The sequence below is a fragment of the Pseudorca crassidens genome, chromosome 18, assembly GCF_039906515.1.
Source record: "Pseudorca crassidens isolate mPseCra1 chromosome 18, mPseCra1.hap1, whole genome shotgun sequence".
NCBI lineage: Eukaryota > Metazoa > Chordata > Mammalia > Artiodactyla > Delphinidae > Pseudorca > Pseudorca crassidens.
The window spans coordinates 64,073,832-64,093,913 of record NC_090313.1 but is presented as its reverse complement, the minus strand read 5'-3'; the positions used below and the strand labels follow the sequence as shown (position 1 = coordinate 64,093,913).

At 34.8% G+C, this 20,082-nt stretch overlaps 1 protein-coding gene across 3 annotated transcripts in view; it reads left to right on the top strand.

Moving 5' to 3' along the window:
• The window catches only part of INTS6 (integrator complex subunit 6), an 88,220-nt gene that overhangs the window by 63,582 nt on the left and 4,556 nt on the right, over nt 1-20,082 (top strand). For all 3 annotated transcript variants that reach the window (XM_067713010.1, XM_067713011.1, XM_067713012.1), the window contains 10 exons: nt 1,235-1,360; nt 2,783-2,937; nt 6,730-6,882; nt 7,741-7,873; nt 8,797-8,891; nt 10,687-10,797; nt 11,838-12,053; nt 14,101-14,227; nt 15,072-15,214; nt 15,433-15,664. In XM_067713010.1, the coding sequence (XP_067569111.1) occupies nt 1,235-1,360; nt 2,783-2,937; nt 6,730-6,882; nt 7,741-7,873; nt 8,797-8,891; nt 10,687-10,797; nt 11,838-12,053; nt 14,101-14,227; nt 15,072-15,214; nt 15,433-15,664 (1,491 nt within the window). The remainder of the gene's footprint in view (nt 1-1,234; nt 1,361-2,782; nt 2,938-6,729; nt 6,883-7,740; nt 7,874-8,796; nt 8,892-10,686; nt 10,798-11,837; nt 12,054-14,100; nt 14,228-15,071; nt 15,215-15,432; nt 15,665-20,082) is intronic.

The following is a 20,082-nucleotide window of genomic DNA, read 5'->3' as shown; positions in this document are numbered from 1 at the left end:
TCTTAAGGAATAGGACTTTTTCGTATTGAGCTTATTGCAAATAACATTGTAAGATGTTTGATTAAAGATTTTTAGTTGTCATGGTTTTCAGCACTGGTCTAGAAATATAAGTTATATATATAAATTTATATATATAAATAAGTTATATATATAAATTTTATAGTGTCACATTAAAAAGAAACTGATAGGGAATTCCCTGGCGATCCAGTGGTTAGGACTCTGCACTTTCACTGCTGAGGGACTTGGTTCAGTCCCTGGTTGGGGAACTAAGATCCCACAAGCCGAGTGGCGCAGCCAAAAAAAAAAACCACCAAAAAACTAAAAAGAAACAGGTAAAATTAATTTATATAATATTTATTTAAATCAATATATTCAAAATATTTCAACGTGATATTGGTAATTAAAAATTATTCAGGTATGTTATAGTTACTATATATCTCAATTTGGACTAGCCGTGTTTCAAGTTTTCAGTAGCCATATGTGGCCAGTGGCTGCAATATGGGACAGCACAGGTCTAGATATATTTATTGAAAAATCCCTGTTTAAGAAGTCTTTTCACTGGTATTTTTTCTTAATCACTAGCATTTTAATGCTTCTGAACTAAAAATTTTATAGGTTAAAATATTCAAGAGGGAAATTCACTTAAGATAGGTAATTTCTAAGTATGTAAGCCCAATGAAATTCAGAGAAGCACATGCTACTATCTATATATTAAAGTGCAAACACTTAAAATATGCAGTACCTACCAGCAGATCAATTAAATAATTATTGAGTATCATCTATGTCCTTAGCATTAATCTTTAGTGATAATACTTTTGTTAAGCAGGAGTAAGATTTTGGGGGTTCGTTGCCAGATGTTGTATATGTGTAATAAAGATAAATTGTGTTGGAAAACAGTTGGAGATAGTTTTTTTAAATTTATATATATTTTAAAATTTCATTTCATGTAATACATTGTGTATATATGTAATGATTTTTTTCATTGTGGTTTGTTCACACAAAGATTTCTATTTTCCACATACCTTTAATTACAAAGAAAAATTTACATACTCTCACAAAATGGAATTGTTGATTGATTGAGAATAGCTATTTTTGTTTTGTTATTCTTCTATTAGATAATGAAAAGGTCAGACTTTATCATTGAACTTTCGTTAATCAGTATTGTCAAAAACCCTACTATGGTTCTTTTTTGTTAAAAGTAGGAATTTTTGCAACTTTATTCTTTTTATTTCAGGCCGTTCATACTCTGTATGTTCTCCAAGAATGCTTAATCAGTGTCTGGAGTCCTTGGTGCAGAAAGTACAAAGTGGAGTGGTAATAAACTTCGAGAAAGCAGGACCAGATCCTTCCCCTGTAGAAGGTATTACTGTACTTCTCTTATAGACATTGTAAACTGGCTTTATCAAGTGTTCAACTTGAACTGAAAAATTACTATGATTTGGCCTTGTCAATGTTAAGGCCAGATTATTAAGATGACAAAACAGCTGTTGGTAAAGAGGGAAGATTAAATAGGAAAGTCAAGGTAATATGACAGTGGTTTGGTAGCATCGCGTTTTTATATTGGTTGTTCATAGCCTGAAAATTTATAAGCGCCAAAACCCTTTTTAAACATTTATAGATTAGCATATTTCCTTTTTAGTATTGTAATGCTGACTCTCTCCAGTATATATGCTTCTTCCATGTCCCTTAATTCACAAGAGTGTTCAACTCTAAGTGTTTATTTAATTCCTTAGCTACATTTTTTCTAAAGATCAGACTGATCAGAACCAAATGGTTGGTGTGGTTCCCAAAATGAGAAACCAGCCTTTGCCATTCAGCTGATCCTTTAAAGTCTAGCTGAGCCCCACCTGGCTTTATTCTAATATTTTGTGATCATGAACTATTTATATTAGCCAGAGGGTATAAGGAGTTTTACCAGAACCAATGGACAGTTTACATCTGGACCTTCTGCCTTGTATGATGTAGCTTATGACAAGAATTAGAAAGTCATTAATGGCACTGGCAGAGGTGATCCACTAGAGTGGGTAATTGGGAGAAGAGAAAGGTCATAGAGATGAGAAAGTGGTACCCTCAGAAGGGATTATAGGGAAGGAGCAGAAGATGGTAAGATTATATAAATCGCATACTGTGTCTGGTTTAAAAAAACAAACTTAAAAAAAAATTGAATTGTTACACATGGAATATATTTATTTTTAAATTATTTTAGGACTTTGCTTAGAGTTAGGCACTAAGTAAATGTATACTGAACTGTTAAAGAGAGTTACTGTTTTCTAGAATTGCTTTAGATTAAAGGTAGGCACCTCAAATCTGGATTTGCATATTAACTTTTCGTTTTAGGTATTAGGCTTTAGTTAAAAAGATTGATTTTAAAGAAATATTCATTTAGCAATACTTACCTAGTATTTACTAAGCCAAGCATGATGGTGAAGAAATTGAGTGTTTGCCCTTATCATCTAGTGGGGAAAACATGTCATTCGTTAAACAAGTATCTACCATAAAGTATGTTTTACATATTCTGATTGGACAAGCAAAAGATGCTGTGGGACCTCCTTTCACCTATTGAACTCATAGTTGGAATTTGCTGATGTTACTCTCTAGTGAATTCTGATATAATCTAAATGTTAAGCCTTAGTCATGATAGTATTCTACCATTTAAGAAAAATAGGAAAATCCAGAATTGAACAAGTATTACGACATTTTCACTAAGTAATAGTAGATATAATTTAACTGCTTATGTTTTTCCTTTAATGATACATACTTTGCTTTGATTTCTTTGCCGTAGATGGGCAGCCAGATGTATCAAGGCCTTTGGGATCTCAGCCTTGGCATAGCTGTCACAAACTCATATATGTCAGACCAAATCCTAAAACTGGGGTTCCTATAGGTCACTGGCCTGTTCCAGAGTCTTTTTGGCCAGATCAGAATTCTCCAACACTAGTAAGTACCAGAGAGACTGTGACTTTGTAATGTAACCGTTAACTGCTTTTCCTACTAGTTTTAAGTGCTCCCGTCAGTTAAGGGTGTGGCTGTTGTATAGGAATTAGACAAGTGCTCAAAGTGCACTGATGAGCTGTTACTTGCTTAAGTGTACTGTATTGTTCATCAGGAAGTAATAGAGAAGAGGCATCTGTCTCCTTTAGAATCTAACATTATGCTTATGCTTTTATTATTGGCATCTAGTTACAGAAGCATAGATATAACAAGAGCTTCTCTTTGGATTCTAAATATAATGTAACATGAGGATTTGTCTCTGGGACATAATATACAGTTTAAATGAAGGCTTAGAAAATAATTCTGATGGTTTGCCTGCAATCTTTTAGGACTTAGTCTTAGAAATTCATGTTGACTTGCATAGTTTTAGTTATATTCAGTGTTTTCAGTCTGGAGGTTTAAGGTAGCAAAGATTTTCTGGTCTTGTTTATAGGAATTATTTTTAGAAACAGTGAGGCTTGTTGAATGATCCTGGTGAATTATCAGTGTTCACTGTATGGTTCTTATAATAATAGGGTAAATTTATATAAATATCTATTAAATCTTGTTAATACCCTTTTTTCAGATTAGTGTTTTTTGTGGTAATTGAGGACGCCATGGGATATGACAGTGGTTCTTTTGATGTTACCTTTAGAAGATAAGAGTTGTATTTCAAAGATCATTAAGCAGTCTTTAGTAATGTTTCATGCAGCTATCATTTATGAATTAAATTGAACTCTTTTTGAAACCTTTTATGTTTTAAACCGATATCAACTCTTTAGGATAATTTTTACTTTTATTCTATACAAGGTCTATAAAGTGATATTTCCTTTATTCATTAGGGATTTAATGTAGTACATGAAATTAAGTTTTTATACATTTCAGTGAGGTATCGTCTTTCTTTTTTGGATTGAACCATCATAGTTTTTTAGTCTGGCTTTAGAGAAGCTCTCAATTTCTTTGGTCATACTACTTTCTCCTCTAGAGCCCTTTCAAAATTCTTACGGAACAGATATCATATTTATATGAAATATTATATTGTTGGTTATTCATTCTATTATATTTATTTAACACCTACAGTAGTTAAATAACAAGTACATATGGTACTTGTTAAGTCCTAATAGGAAGAAATCCAAAACCAGTATCACAAGCATTATCTATTAATATTGCTCTAGTGGTCTATTACAAATTGTTACATGCCATAGAGGATTTTGAAGTGTCAGTAGGATTTCAGTTGGAGGAGGAAACTGTGAGAAAAAAGTATGGAAGTAAAAAAGAACAAGGTGAATTTAGAGGAATGGAAAGTAACTGTGAGGATAGGTGGGTCATAATATGTATGTAGGACATTGAGAGAACTATTAAATAAACCAAATTGCTTATGACTTTACATGCAAGGTTAAGGAATTTGAGCTTTTCTTAATAGCGTTCATAGAACTGAAGACATTTTTAACAGAGTGTTCCTTTAGGAAAATTAATCTGGTGGTTGTTACATGAACTGGAAGGTAAGCTATTTACCTAGAGGGCTATTGCTTTGGTTCACTTAATATAAGAGTTTGAATTAAGACGATGGAAGAGAGAATGATAAAAAAAAAAGATAGAGAATATTAGAAAGAACTGGCAAAATTTAGTAACTGAAGGATATTTGAGGGGAAATGAAATTTTTATAAATAATAGTATTTCATATAAGAAATATTGATACTGAAATTAAATGTGATTTATTAGAGACTGGTTCTGAATTTGAATCATGGCTCTACCAGTTATTAGCCATGTATCTTTGGTTAATTATATTCTCTAAGCTCAATTTCCCATCTGTTAGAGATAGTAACTCCTATCTCATAGGATTATTTTGGGGATTAAATGAAATAATAAATGCCCCCCCTTTTCTTTTTGGATCTCAATATTGTCATCCAAAAAAATAGATGAGTTTCACAGACCCATTCAATACGCTGTATGTCAGGTACATGCTAGGCACAGGAGCAAAACAGTACTTCCCCTCTGGAACCTTACCATTCCATAGGAAGGTCAGTCATGTAAACATAATAGAGTACAGTGTGCTAACTGTCATAGGGGGCAGAGCAGAGCCCAGAGGAGGTGGTGCCTAACTGCCTGGTATGTGTTTGGGGTACATGGTGAGACTGTGTCAGGGAAGAAGTTTCTTAGAGGTTGGTACTTGCCTTGCCAGTTCAGTCTTCAAAACTTAGTTTGTTTGCATTATGCAGGGGGGAAAATAGTAAAGCAGCTTGTGATAACATATGAAACACCGGGGCATGAAAGATAATGATCTGTTTGGGCAACTGCAAGTCGTTTTGGTATGGCTGGAGCACAGGGTGTACATGGTGTGGTGGTTAAAAGGCAGATGGGGACCGTATTGTCAAGGCTCTTTGTAAAACAATATTAAAAGAAAAGAATCTGGCCCTATTTTTAGGTGGTTGGCTGCTATTTTTACCCAATAATTTGAGTTAGGAAAATTACATGATTATATTTATCTTTCATGGCCATGGGATTGATTGGAGGGGGCTGACTAATTAGGGAGACTAATTAAAAATGAACAGTTGTACTAATCTAGTCTGAGAAATGATGAAGGCATGAATTAGAGTGGTAAGAAATAGAAGGTAAATTTTTAGAGAGATGAGAATTTAGCATTGACAGAGGGCAGTAACTAAAATAGTGACCATCTGCCATGTTTATGTGTTCTGCTAAGTGGCTTAGAATTTGTGGTATCATTTAATCTAATTCTTTGTGACAGTTAAGTATGGAGGATAAGGGGGTGATATTAAGGCTAACATCTAGGTTTTTTAGAACAGGTTTTGTGGTTTGGGGGTGAAATAATGAATAGTAATGAATTTGAGGGACCTATAGAAAATTCAGGTTATGTACAGTAGGTAATTGGATACATAAGAGAAATGAGAGAAATCTGGTCCCTATACAGTAGATTTGGGAGCCACCAGTATATGTAGATAGTAACTGAGGCCAAAAGGAGTCCTTTACAGCTATGAAATTCCACATTATTTCTTCATAGCTCATATTTTCTTCACCAGTCTTCACTTGGTGAGATTTTTAGGAAGGAGACTGTTAAGGGGGAAATAGAGTAACTTGCTTTTTTTTTTTTCCTTTAAAGTATTGTGGTTTTTGCAGCTCTACAACAGGGCCTCCAAAGTAGGGTGTATTTAACACAGGGGTAACCAATACAGTTTGCTGGAATAGGGAAGGGAAGCATTAGAACTTCTATGTATGTTTACACTTTTCTATTTTTAATATTATTTTGGTATATATTTTATTATGTACCTATAAATTAATAATTTACAAGTATAAATATATATATGCCCTAATATATTGTATATTCAAAAATTTGTACTGATCAATGTGTGTCATCAATTTGGAAGCCAAGTAGTTAAATTGCTACAACTGAGGACTTAGGAAGGTTTCTATTAAATTAGTTGTTTCTTATATATAAAAATTAATGAGCACTTATTTAATTCCAAAATTTTGCATTTAATTTTTCTGATAAATTTGATTTTAAGACTTAACAAAAATTTTAATTCTGTATAGATTTTGAAGTGTCTTTTTTTCTTGTGAATATTATATAATTTAAGCATTACATTTTTAAGTATTTTCTTTCAGCTTAGTGGTGCTTTTGGTAGTGAATTAAATTCTCACTAGCAAAACTGAGAAACTGAGTAAACTTTGGTAGTGAGGGATACTAAAAAGGAGTTTGTTTCTGGTACTTTGTGAAAGAGTAATAATGACTTTCCCCTCTAGCCACCTCGTACATCTCATCCTGTAGTGAAGTTTTCCTGTACAGACTGTGAACCGATGGTTATTGACAAATTGCCTTTTGACAAATATGAGCTGGAACCTTCACCGCTGACTCAATTTATCCTGGAAAGAAAATCTCCTCAAACCTGTTGGCAGGTGAGCTGAACGACTATAGCAATTTAAAATTTTATTTATTTATTTAATTTTTATTGAGAGTATAATTGATTTACAATGTTGTGTTAGTTTCAGGTGTACAGCAAAGTGAATCAGTTATACATATACATATATCCACTCTTTTCTTTTCTTTGTTGCTGCGCACAGGTTTTCTCTAGTTGCAGTTAGCAGGGGCTACTCTTCGTTGCTGTGCATGGGCTTCTCATTGCGGTGGCTTCTCTTGTTGTGGAGCACGGGCTCTAGGCGTGTGGGCTTCAGTAGTTGTGGCACACGGGCTCAGTAGTTGTGGCTCGCGGGCTCCAGAGCACATGCTCAGTAGCTGTGGCGCATGGGCTCAGTTGCTCCACAGCATGTGGGATCTTCCCTGACCCGTGTCCCCTGCATTGGCAGGTGGACTCCCAACCACTGCGCCACCAGGGAAGCCCTATCCACTCTTTTTTAGATTCTTTTCCCATATACGCCATTACAGAGTACTGAGTAGAGTTCCCTGTGCTATACAGCAGGTCCTTATTAGTTATCTGTTTTATATATAGCAGTGTGTATATGTCAATCCCAGTCTCCCAATTTATCCCTCCCCACTCCCCACACCATAAGTTTTATTTTTTACACCTGTAGCTCTATTTCTGTTTTGTAGATAAGTTCATTTGTAGCCTTTTTTTAGATTCTACATATAAGCAATATCATATGATATTTGTCTTTCTGTCTGACTTACTTCACTCAGTATGAGAATCTCTAAAAATTTAATTTGATGTTTCTTAAAAAGTTAAATTGAATCCGTGGTTTATATAACGTTCTGTAAAGGTTATTAAATGTGAAGTTTTAACTACTCCTTTTTAACAGGTATATGTAAGCAATAGTGCAAAATATAGCGAACTTGGCCATCCCTTTGGTTACTTGAAAGCCAGTACAGCACTGAACTGTGTCAACTTATTTGTGATGCCTTACAATTACCCAGTCCTCCTTCCCCTTTTAGGTAAGTTATTCTCATCACATTCTCTGTGGCTTAGCATACATACAAATTTTTCCTAAAAACAAACTTTGGGAACATCCCTCCCTTTCTAAGTCTTCTTGTCTTCTGGAAATTAATGAAGATTTTTTTTTTTAATACTCTAAAATACTGAAGCTGTATAAGGTTGTGTTATAGCAACCCGTGCATGTTTCTGATAAATTGAAAGTCAGTGTCAAACTACCTTTGATTCTGCAAACTATTGAAGATATTATATTTTAAGTTTCTAAGTTAAGTATTCTCTAAGTTTTTTGCAATTAGATTTCTTACATAGTTAGTAATGCAGGCTTTGTATTTGGTAAATAATTAGACATTTTGTAGAAGCATGTCATATTTATAAGATCTGAGTATTTTCTAAGGATTTATCTATACTTTTAATTTTCATTTGGCAAATATTTTTAAATGATGAGTTTGTTCTAAAATAATATGATAAGCCTAAAGTTGGTTTCTGGGGACCATTTGGCTATAATTTTTTGAGGGGTACTCTTGGAGAAGACATCTTTCCCTTCATGGAACTGCATCAGATTTAAAGATTACAGACAAAATATTAGTAGGTATATTTTATAGAAAACATCATGCATACTTTGTTTCTGTCTTCAAATCTGTTTCATATCTAGATTTTCGTTGTGTATTTTCTGATTCTACCTTTATTATTACATTTAATTTTAGACCATGATTGGCACCTTTTTATTTTTAAAGTGGTATTACTACTCAAAAATGCCAGAAGCAAAAATTTTACCACCTTTAATTTTGTTAAAAATATAGGTCAGATGTTCCTCTCTCTCTTATATAAATAAGAAAGCATACTTTAAAAATGAAACTTACTTGACTTGATTTTCATGTGTGGAAACAATGAATGATGATAGTTTGTTCACATTATAAATTTATAGATGACTTGTTTAAAGTACATAAGGCAAAACCAACATTGAAATGGAGACAGTCATTTGAAAGTTATTTGAAGACAATGCCTCCCTACTATCTTGGGGTAAGAATATTATTGTTAAAAATAGAACTTGTTATAAAATTTTATATTATGCTTATAGTTTACTGTAGGTATTAAAACTTTTATTTATTGCTATTATAGAATAAATGTCATGAAAATTGAGTGTACAAATGACCCATATAAATGTAATGGGAAAGAAATGTTTCAGTGATTTGCAGAATAATGATGATGATGATGGTGATAATGAGAATATATATATATAATGCTTACCCAGGCCTGGTTCTGCCCTAAGCACTTTACATGTATTAACCTCATTTAATTTATATGGTAACCCTATGAGGCAGAAATCACTGTTCTTATATCACAGATGAGGAAACTGAGGCACTAAAAGATTAAATAATTCATCCAAGGCTACATAGCTAATATTTGGGGGTCAGGAATTCAATCCCAGGCAGGCTTGGCTTTAGAATTTAAGCTTTTAACCTCAATTGTTATACTACCTTTTTAAATTGCAGTTTTATAATTATTTCCCTTTAAGGGTACAAAAAAAGGTTTGTGTTGCATTATTCCCTAAATCTCCAGAAATATTGCTTAAAACCTAGTGTATCATAATAGATAGGACCAATAATGCATATATTATTAAATATATTACTTTATTTATTTTGTGAAAAGTAGCTTCTTAACAAAAAGACCTACACTAAAAGCACTTTAAAACATTACTTCTGCTTTTACTGCAGGAATGTTACAGTATTTGACTGTAACTAATCTTTCTAAATGGTCCCTAATAAGAACACTAATTTCTTAAGCTTTGAAAATCATATGTTATAGTTGTAAGAGAAAAGTTGTGTGTGTCTAGCACATAGTGCCTGCTGTGTAAGAGAGGGAAAAGGAAGAAACACTTGAATATGAACTTGCATATGTTTGACTCCTATGTTTCATAGCAACTGGGAGGATTTAGCCAAAGCCACATGAATATTAAATGTCAGATCTGAGATTTGATTCCTGTTTGACACCAGTGCTTTTATACACTTTCTAATATGTCATTGGGTGGTTATCATCCTTTTTCTGACTCTGTCCCGTTCACATGGGCTAGACAGTCCTGTCCTGCTAGTGATATTTTTCCTTGCACAAAGTGGCTCTCAGTTAGTCCTTACAATTGAAAATCACTATATCACATCCATAGTAAATATTAGATGATTTTTGCCTCCTTGTTTTTCCTTCAGAGCTTGTTTCTGTTTTTTCAGCTCAGCTAATGATAATAATAGTAATGATTAATACCTACTGAATGCTTACTGTGTGCCAGATGTATTTACATGTATTAATTCATTTAATCCCATGACAACCCTATGAGGTAGATACTACTATTATCATTTTACAAATGAGAAACTTAAGGCACAGAGGGGTTATATTACCTGGTACAGGGTCACAAAGCTAGTAAGGGGTTGAGCCACAACCCTTCCAGTTACCCAAGGTAGAAATCTTCTATTTTCCTTGACTCCTCTTTCTACTTACCACCCAAGTTCTATCAAATCAACCTCTGCAATGTGTCTCCTGCCCTCTTCTTCCAAACCTAGTGTCTCCAGTGGTGCTAAGAAGTCCAGGACTTCACCCTTTCTTGCTCTGGGTGTTGTTATTATAGCCTCTAATCCTTGTTTAGTATTTCAAACTGCCTTTCATACCACTGACAAACATTTTAATGAAGTACAAATATGATTATGTGACTCTTACTGAAGAAAAGGAGACATTTCAGGAGGTGAAATTTTCAAAATTGACAATACGTATAGCTATAAGTTTTTGACAAGCTCAGGATTGAGTGGTATTTTCTTTTTCCCTATAGCCTTTGAAGAAAGCTGTTAGAATGATGGGAGCACCTAACCTAATAGCAGACAGTATGGAATATGGACTTAGTTACAGTGTCATTTCATACCTCAAAAAATTGAGTCAGCAGGTAATGTTAAGAAATAGAGCCATTAAGTATTTTGAATGGTTTTGGCTAAGGTGGTCAATAGGCCAGGTGTTAGTTCTTGATGATTCTAATAGAATTCCATCATATTAATGTATTACATTTTAAAACCACGTATATCATATATTAACATAATTCTGTCTCAAGTAAATGGTATGCTATGTTTTGAAATGATAATTTCAAGCAAGAATTCCTAGTTTGTGAAAATGGCTTTATTAATGTGGTCCTAGCCTTCCTGTATGTGAACATTCTTTGTTTTCTTTTGGGAAATTTATGTTAGAAAGTTGTTTTTCTTAGACAAAAAAGTCAGTTTCTTTTGCTTTATGTTTTAAACCTATAGCTTTTTCTTTCAAAATGGGAGTTTCTTTTGAAATATTTGTAAAAATACTGAATTTTGTCATTTTGGGCATACATCACATTAATAGATACTATAGTAGTCAAGCAGTGTACACTTTGACTGCCAAGTTATTAAAATTGTATAAAACACAATTTTTCCAGTACTCCTGCCATCTCTACTTCAAGTGCTAATTGAAATGTAGGTTGGAAAGAGTCAAAATATTGCTATTTGCTTTCCAGTGAAAAACTCCATCAGTGTTTGCCATATCTATGAACATTTAGTTATGTGCTAGTAATAATGTCTTTAAGTAAATATTGATGAGATTTTTTTTTTGTAATTTTATTTCACCTCTGAATTGGAAATACATATTTTTATTTAGGGTACATTTACATTTCATGGTTTAGGTGTAGTGGGTATTTAATAAATAAAATAAATTGAAGTTGTGTGTGTGAACCCTGCTGCAAAACGTAAGAATTGTGATGATTTAAAATCATAAGACATTATTGTTTAAACTATGTTCAGTTTACCAAGGACTTGACATAAACTTCTCTACTTAAGTAGAGTTTTAAATTTCTTATGTACTTTTTAAATATAAAATACTTAATTTATGGAAGACCAAAACGATTAGCATTTAATTTACCACTTCAGATTATGTCAAGACAACTTTTGTTTTTTTTTTTTGCTTTAGGCGAAAATAGAATCTGATCGAGTCATCGGTTCTGTAGGCAAAAAAGTAGTACAGGAAACTGGAATTAAAGTCCGAAGCAGATCACATGGTTTGTCAATGGCTTATAGGAAAGATTTTCAACAACTGCTTCAGGGAATTTCAGAGGATGTTCCTCACAGACTGCTAGACCTTAATATGAAAGAATACACTGGGTTCCAAGTTGCTTTGCTCAATAAGGTAATGGTTATGTGAATTTAGTACTGATATAGTTATAGTCTGTTATATTGTTGAATATGGCAAATTTTCTGTTAACTGATACTCAGTTTGTCCGAACTTCTGTACCTCTGCAGAATAATGATCAATTATATTATTATTGAATCATTAGATTTTAAACACTGTACATGGTGAGTGGATGAATGGATGGACTGCAAAGAGCAAACCATCCTGTTCATTTTATAGACGAGAAAACAGGCTTAGAGATTGCCTAAGGTTACATAGCTAATGGTAGAGTTCACTGTAGTTTGGTACTTTTATACTGCTGACCTTGGGTACACAGCATGATCCTGAAGTGCTTTGTGAATACTCATTAAAAAGATCTTCATCCCAGTCTTTTTTGTAGAAACAGGCTGATTCTAAAACTTATATGGAAGTGTAAAGGTCCTAGAGTAGCTAAAACAATTTTGGAAAAGAATAAAGCTGGAAGGTTTGCACTATCTAATTTTAAAAGTTACTGTAAAGCTACAGCAATCAACATGTTGTGTTGGTGACATAAGGAAAAATATATAGATCAGTAGAACAGAAGTAGGCCCTCACACGTAGAGTCAATTAATTTTTAACAAAGGTGCCAAAATAATTCAGTGGGTTAGGAGACAGTCTTTTCAACAAATAGCGTGGGAACAATTGGCTATCCATATGCAAAATAATGAACTTGACCCTTACCTCACATTACTTGAAGTGATCATAGTCATACATGTAAGAACTGAAACTATATACTTCTACAACAGAACAGGAAGAAATCTTTAAGATGTTGGATTATGGGTCAATGAAGATTTCTAAAATACAACACACAAAGCACACACACACACAAACTTGATAAATAGAACTTCATTAAAATTGAAATTTTTGTCTTCAGAAGAAACTTTGATGTTTCTCCCAGGCAAGCTATAGCCTGGGAGAAAAGCATGTATTTGAATAAAGAACTTGTTTCAAAATATATCAAGAACTCATAGAACTCAATAATAAAAAGACAAACATCCAATAAAAAAAATAGACTAAATATTTGAACAGACAGCTCATATACAAACTTGAACAGGCACATAAAAAGATGTTCAACATTATTAGCCACTGTGGAAATGCAAATTAAAACCATAATGAGATCCCACTTTATGCCCACTAGAATGGGTAAAATTTAAGACTGAAAAATATGAAGTGTTGGTAAGGTTGTAGAACAACTGGAACTCTTATACATTATTGATGGAAAATAGTTTGCAGTTTCTTAGGAAAGGTAAATATTGCTATATACCAACAGTTCTGCTTGTAGGTATCTACCGAGATAAATGAAAATATGTGTATATAAAGGCTTTGTATGCAGATGTTCATAGCAGCATTAGTAACAGCCCCAAACTGAAAATAGTCCAAGTGTTCATCAACTGGTGAATGGATAGAGATATGGTATATCCATGTAAAAAGGAAAAGACAGTAAAAAGGAATAGACACCAATACACGAACAACATGGTTGAATCTCAAAAACATGCTCAGTGAAAGAAGCCAGATAGAAAAGATTGCATATTGCAAGATTCCGTTTATAAAATGGAATGTAGAGAGAAGGAAAGTAGATTAGTGGTTGCTTGGGGATAGGAATAGAGATTGACTACAAATGGGCACAAGGAACTTTCTGGGATGATGGAGATATTCTAAAACTGGATCGTAGTGGTGGTTTCACAACTATACATTTATGAACACTCATTAAACTGTTTATGTAAAATGGGTAGTTTTATGGTATGTAAATTATACGTCAAAGCTTTTATTTACTTCTCTTAGCCAGAATATGTAATAAAATCTTGGACAGATATGAGTTTGAGATTATTTGGTTGAGCCTCACTACCAAATTTTTATCTTTTGGTTATTAAAACAGTACAGTAAGATTGCATCATATCTCTTTATTTTTTTAAGCTATTTAGTTAACTTGTGTATCTTATTTTCAAAGCTATGCTGCAGGCTAGAGATTTCAGTCTCTTAATTCTATGTTTGAAAATAAATCTTGTCTTTAAATCTTTTTTAACAGGATTTGAAGCCACAGACATTTAGAAATGCGTATGACATACCAAGACGGAATCTTTTGGATCACTTAACAAGAATGAGATCTAATCTTTTGAAGAGCACCCGCAGGTTTCTTAAAGGACAGGATGAAGGTTAGATCATGGTTTTAATGTTGGTATTTCTTCAGTAAACTTATTTCTTTATATTGGAAATAAATAGAGTGTTATTGTAACTTTTAAAGAATTATAACAGTAGTATTACATTCTCATTGAATGAAGTAAAAAGTGAGTCATCCCTGATTCTCTACACTTCTTCCTACCATCACTGTTGCCCCAAATTCTATTCCCCAGAGGTAACGACCTTTGTTAGCAGCTTAGTTTCCTTTTTAGCTTTCTTCATACATTCACATATACAGGCACATGCGCAAACAAAATCATTTTCTTGTGATCTACTAGTATCTGTTAGTTTAACTAGTTTAACTCTGGATGGCCAATATATATCATATTCTGGTATTTCCTTCAACTGTACCCATGGCACCTACTACAAATCAAGTCAGATGAGAACTTAACCCTTTGCCAACTCTCACATAAGCATTTCAACTATAGTTTTATATAAAAAGGGTCATCTATGTGATATCTCTTTTCTGTAAATTCTGCTTTAATTAAATTCTGCTTACTTGGAATAGAGTAGAAGAGACATTTCCTTTTCATAGAAAGGTTACACATATGCTTATTCTATACACTGAAATTAACTGCAATATTTTTGCTTTGTTTAGAAGATAAAATCAAGTATTTAAAGTTTTATTTTAAAAATATCTCAAGATTTTATGTCACAATATTTACAATGGTGACAAAATAATTTAGAATATGTGTTAAGGAAAGATTGACTAGAATAAACCAGAGAGCATTCATACATAAGAAGACATTATTTGATAACTAGTTGGAAGGTAGTTTCAGTGAGGTTAACTTTTGTTTTTGCTCTGTTCTGTTTGAAAAGATCAAGTGCACAGTGTTCCTATAGCACAAATGGGGAATTACCAGGAATACCTCAAGCAAGTACCTTCTCCACTAAGAGAACTTGATCCTGATCAGCCTCGAAGGTTGCATACATTCGGCAACCCCTTTAAGCTGGATAAAAAGGTAAATTTGAAATGTTCCATTATATAATTGATTTGCGCTAGGCACTGTGGAGAGGAGCAGTTCTTAATTTAACTAAAGAAAGCTGAAGCTATTTTCTTGGTAGAATACCTAATAAATGTCAGCAGTTAAAATATAGTTATTTTACTGGGTATTGGAATTAGTTGTGCGATTAAAAACTGTATGTAAAGCTAGGGAAATTATATTCTTTTTTGTTATAGGGTATGATGATAGATGAGGCAGATGAATTTGTGGCTGGACCTCAAAATAAACATAAACGACCTGGAGAACCAAATATGCAAGGCATCCCTAAGAGACGTCGCTGTATGTCTCCACTACTAAGAGGCAGACAACAGAATCCAGTTGTGAACAATCATATTGGAGGAAAAGGACCACCTGTACCTATGACTCAAGCACAGCCAGATCTTCTTAAACCCCTTCCTCTTCATAAAAGTAAGAGTTTTTCTTTAAATGTTATTTGCTGCTCTTTGGTGGTTCTTCATGGGAAAGATTTTTGTAATACAGAAAAAATTGATAAGGTCCAAGAGTGTCTAGAGAAGATATTTGTTTACTCTAAATTAGCATGTAATCATTTTTATGTCTTTTTAATGAACATTTATTGAACATTTCATATATTCATTATGCTTAATAGCTATCATGATTTGAAATATCATTTGCAAATCTTAAGTATTTAAAAATAACAGTTTTTAAAGGGGCATTATCAACACCCACAGAACGATGGTTTTCAATTTCAGTTTAATTCAACAACTAATTCTTAAATGATATGCTAATTTAGACAGTGCTAGGCATTGAGGTATAGCAGTGAACAAGACAATAGTGATCTCTGCCTTTATTTATAATGAGTGAGGAAAGAAAGTCATTGAACATTTCATTAGAAGTGTGATGAATGTTACAAAAGGGAAGTCAAGTGTGTTGTGGAAGTATTTGGCAAGAGGATTTAACTTAGTCCGTGGGGTCAAGGCACTTTACTGAGGAAGTTCTGTTTATGCCAGTACTTGAAGGATGAATGGGAATTAGTAAACTAAAGCTATGCATTTGCCTATGCCTCAGTAGTAGTCTAAGAAGAATATGTGCAGAGGCATACAGTAAAGAGCAGGGCATTAAGGGAACTGAAAGAATGCTGGTTATAGCAAGCGTTGTTGGGAATGAGGCAAAGTGAGAACTGAAAGATATACATGCAGAGTCTAGATCATAGAGGGTCTTGGAAGCCATTATAAAGATTTTAGACTTTATTCGAAGGACAATGAGAATCCATTGAAAGGTTTTAAAGAGGTGGTGATCTGATCTGATTAGCATTTTATAAAGACCATGCTGACTTTACTGTGTGGAATATTATTAGGGAAGAATGAGAATTGATGTAGGGAACCCTTAATTAATGGATTCATTAATTATAGGTAGTGATCATTCATGGCTAATGACATCTTAACTGGAGAGAAACCAAGTATGATACCTCCTGATGGAATTACACAGTACTACTTTTGAGGTAGTCCTGCCCTCCCCCCCCCCAAAAAAAATACTGAACATCAATCTGACCAAGCCTCTCTGTCTAACTACCAATTTTTAGGAAATATAAGGGACAGAGAAACATGTTAAATAACAAAACAGGGATAAAATTAGAAAAATCCAGATTGTGGGAAACTCTATAGGACAAAGAATCTGGTGTGTGTGTGTATTTTTCCAGAAAATAAAAATGCATAGAAAAAAAGAGGTACAGAAGGATTTTTATAGATTAAAAGATAGTTAAAAGACATGTAAATTAATTGCAATGTCCAGGTCTGATTAGGACTCTGAATCAAAGAAAATCAAACTTTCCACAAACAGAAACTATATAAGGTAATTGGAGATTGTGCACAGTGACTGGGTATTTGATGTTGTTAAATAATTGTTACAGTTGCACAGAAACCAGTTAGGAAACACAGGGAAGAGCTAATGGTTACCTGGGAGTGTGGTTGTGAGAAGAACCTGTATTGGAGAAATACTTGGATATATCAGCAAAGGACTTGGTGATGACTGGCTGGATGATGGAGACAGGGCAAGGGAGGAGTTGAGAGACCCTGGGTATTTCAGTGTGTCAGGGGTGGAGTGGAAGAAGAGAGGTTGAATGAGTTTAGTTTAGAAGTGTCTGTTAGATAGCCAAGTGGATTTCCTAAGTTAGAAGATGGGTCATTGAGTTTGGAACTTATGAGAAGAGGACTGGGCTAGAGAGATAGGTATGGGAGGCAGCCTTAAGCCCCATTGGAGTAACCAAGGGAAACAGAAGAAAAAGCCTAGAGCAGAACTTTGAAAGTACCAAAGTTAAGAGGAGAAATAAGGTTCAGAAAAGGAGAGTGAGAAGAAAGGAAGAATCCAAGAAAGAGGAGAAAATAGGGAATAATTTAGTGTTATGGAAGCTAAATGGAAAGAGAATTGAGTGGTTGGTGGTCTCAAATACTTCCTAAACAAACCATTTGAGAGGATTGGAATAGTTCTGTAGGTCTTTAGGATGACAGAGTTGAATATATTTAAATGCTGGTGTGATGGAGCCAATAGAGAGGGAACAGCTGAAAATGAAGATGAGACAGAGTATAATCACAAAATCACTGAGAAGGCAAAAGGGAATGAATGGTCCAGAGCCCACATGAAGAATGCTTCTTCCATTAAAGCCGAATGGGTGTGGTGGGCACAAGTTTAATGGTGGGAAGTCGAGGAAGTTCACCTTCTTTCTGCTTTTGCTTTCCTCTGTGAAGTTGGAGGTGATGTGTACTGCTGAGAGGAAAGAGACACTGGGAAAGTCAGAGATGTTAAGACAGTGGAGAAGGTTTGAATGATTTTTTTGTGTGGTAGAGGGAGAAAAGGTTGTAATAAGACTGCTAGGCAGTGCTAAGATCCAGGTACAGGTGGTGACTGTGACCACTCTGTAGAGCTGTGTCATATTTCTCCAGTAGTGCCTGCTCATCATTCCACATGTGAGTCTGCAGCAAGAAGATAGACTGCATCATCAAATTTGGGATTTTTGCTTGGCAGGGGTCATGGGAGGACAATAGAATGAGAGAATTTAGGACACTGTTAAGAAGTGATACATTTTGGGATATAAGTTAGATAAGAAAGTGGGTATCTAGAAGGAATCTGATTAATATGAGGGAGAACGTAGAGGAATTGCTGGAGTGAAAAGTCTGGCAGAGTTCAAGTAGGAATACTGCAAAGATGAGGGTTACACATGCCTCCATCCCTGAATTTGTATTTCACTCGAGAAGCAAATGAGTGGGTGGAAAAGTTCCTTGGAGAGGAGAAACTGAGGAATTGGGAGGCCAGGTTCTTAGCAGGTGATGTCCTTAGACATGGATGTCACATACTACAGCATTTCTCAAACCTTAACGTGTATGTGAAGCCAGGCGGGGGTCGGGGGAGTGGTTAGTTAAACAGATTCTAATACATTGTTTGGGATAGGGCTCAAGATGAGCATTTCTAGCAAGCTCTCTGATGGTACTAATGCTGCTTGTCCACAAACCACACTTTGAGTAGTAAGGACCTAGAATGATGTCCCAAGGGACATGGGGTGGAAGGAAGTGTGTGAACCAGGTGCCAGAGACATCCGTGACCACGGGTGTGCTCTGGAGGTCAGTAAAGATAGTGATGAGGAGAGAGAGGATGAGTTGAGTGGGATAATTAAATCTCAGAAGAGCAAGAAGTTTTCAAGAGTGCATGGAGAAATGTTCTTGAAGTGGCATTGGAAGGTGAAGGGATTAGTGACTCCACATCCTTATTTATTTTTTTATTTTTATACATTTATTTATTTTATTTTATTTTTGGCTGCATTGGGTCTTTGTTGCTGCGCACAGGCTTTCTCTAGTTGCGGCGAGTGGGGGCTACTCTTCGTTGCGGTGCGTGGGCTTCTCATTGCGGTGGCTTCTCTGTTTCGGAACACGGGCTCTAGGCACGTGGGCTTCAGTAGTTGTGGCACAGGGGCTCAGTAGTTGTGGCTCGTGGGCTCTAGAGCACAGGCTCAGTAGTTGTGGTGCACAAGCTTAGTTGCTGTGTGGCATGTGGGATCTTCCCGGACCAGGCCTCGAACCCGTGCCCCCTGCATTGGCAGGCGGATTCTTAACCACTGCGCCAGCAGGGAAGCCCCACATCCTTATTTTAAGTCCACGGAGAGTGTTTGACAGACAGCAGTTTCTTTGCAGGAGAGTTGGGTTTCGATTAAAGCAGGAGTTACTCTAGAGAATATTCAGTAAAGTTTGCACATCATGGAATAGAATTTAGGAGGGAGGGAGTCAGAAGTTCAGGGAATTTTTGTGGGGATGAGTTTACATTTTGAACAGTAAAGAGATGAATTCAGCTGGTGTCCTGGTGGTTTGGTGAGCAATCAGAGAACTTAGAATTTAGCTGCTTTCTGTGAGGAGCAAGTACAATAACGTAATATTAAGTAGTAAGCTTGCAAGCTTTTAAGTGTAGTAGTCTAGAGAACTAAAGTGGGCACCAGCTATTCTTCACTGCTCAAGTAATGAAGACTATATGGATGGTTATAAGAAAAGGGGGCGCTGTGGAGGTTTGGTGGTGTGTTGCTGCAGAATATTGATCAGCTTAAACTCCCTGTGTTCACTTTTGCCTCTGAACGGTAATAACTTACAAGGTAGAGGTAAGTTGGAGTGAACTAGTACTCTCTAATAAAAGGATAACCATGATAATCTTGATCACATATATTTCCCTAAAGCATTAAAAATCTACTTATTCAATAAAATTGCCATAGAATAAAGCAGAGAACTAAAAGTTGTTTGAAACTGGCTTTTATTTTTATTCCTAAGGGCAAAAATTGTACAGGTTTTTAAAATATTGGGAATGTTTCACATTGAAATATACCATATATTTGG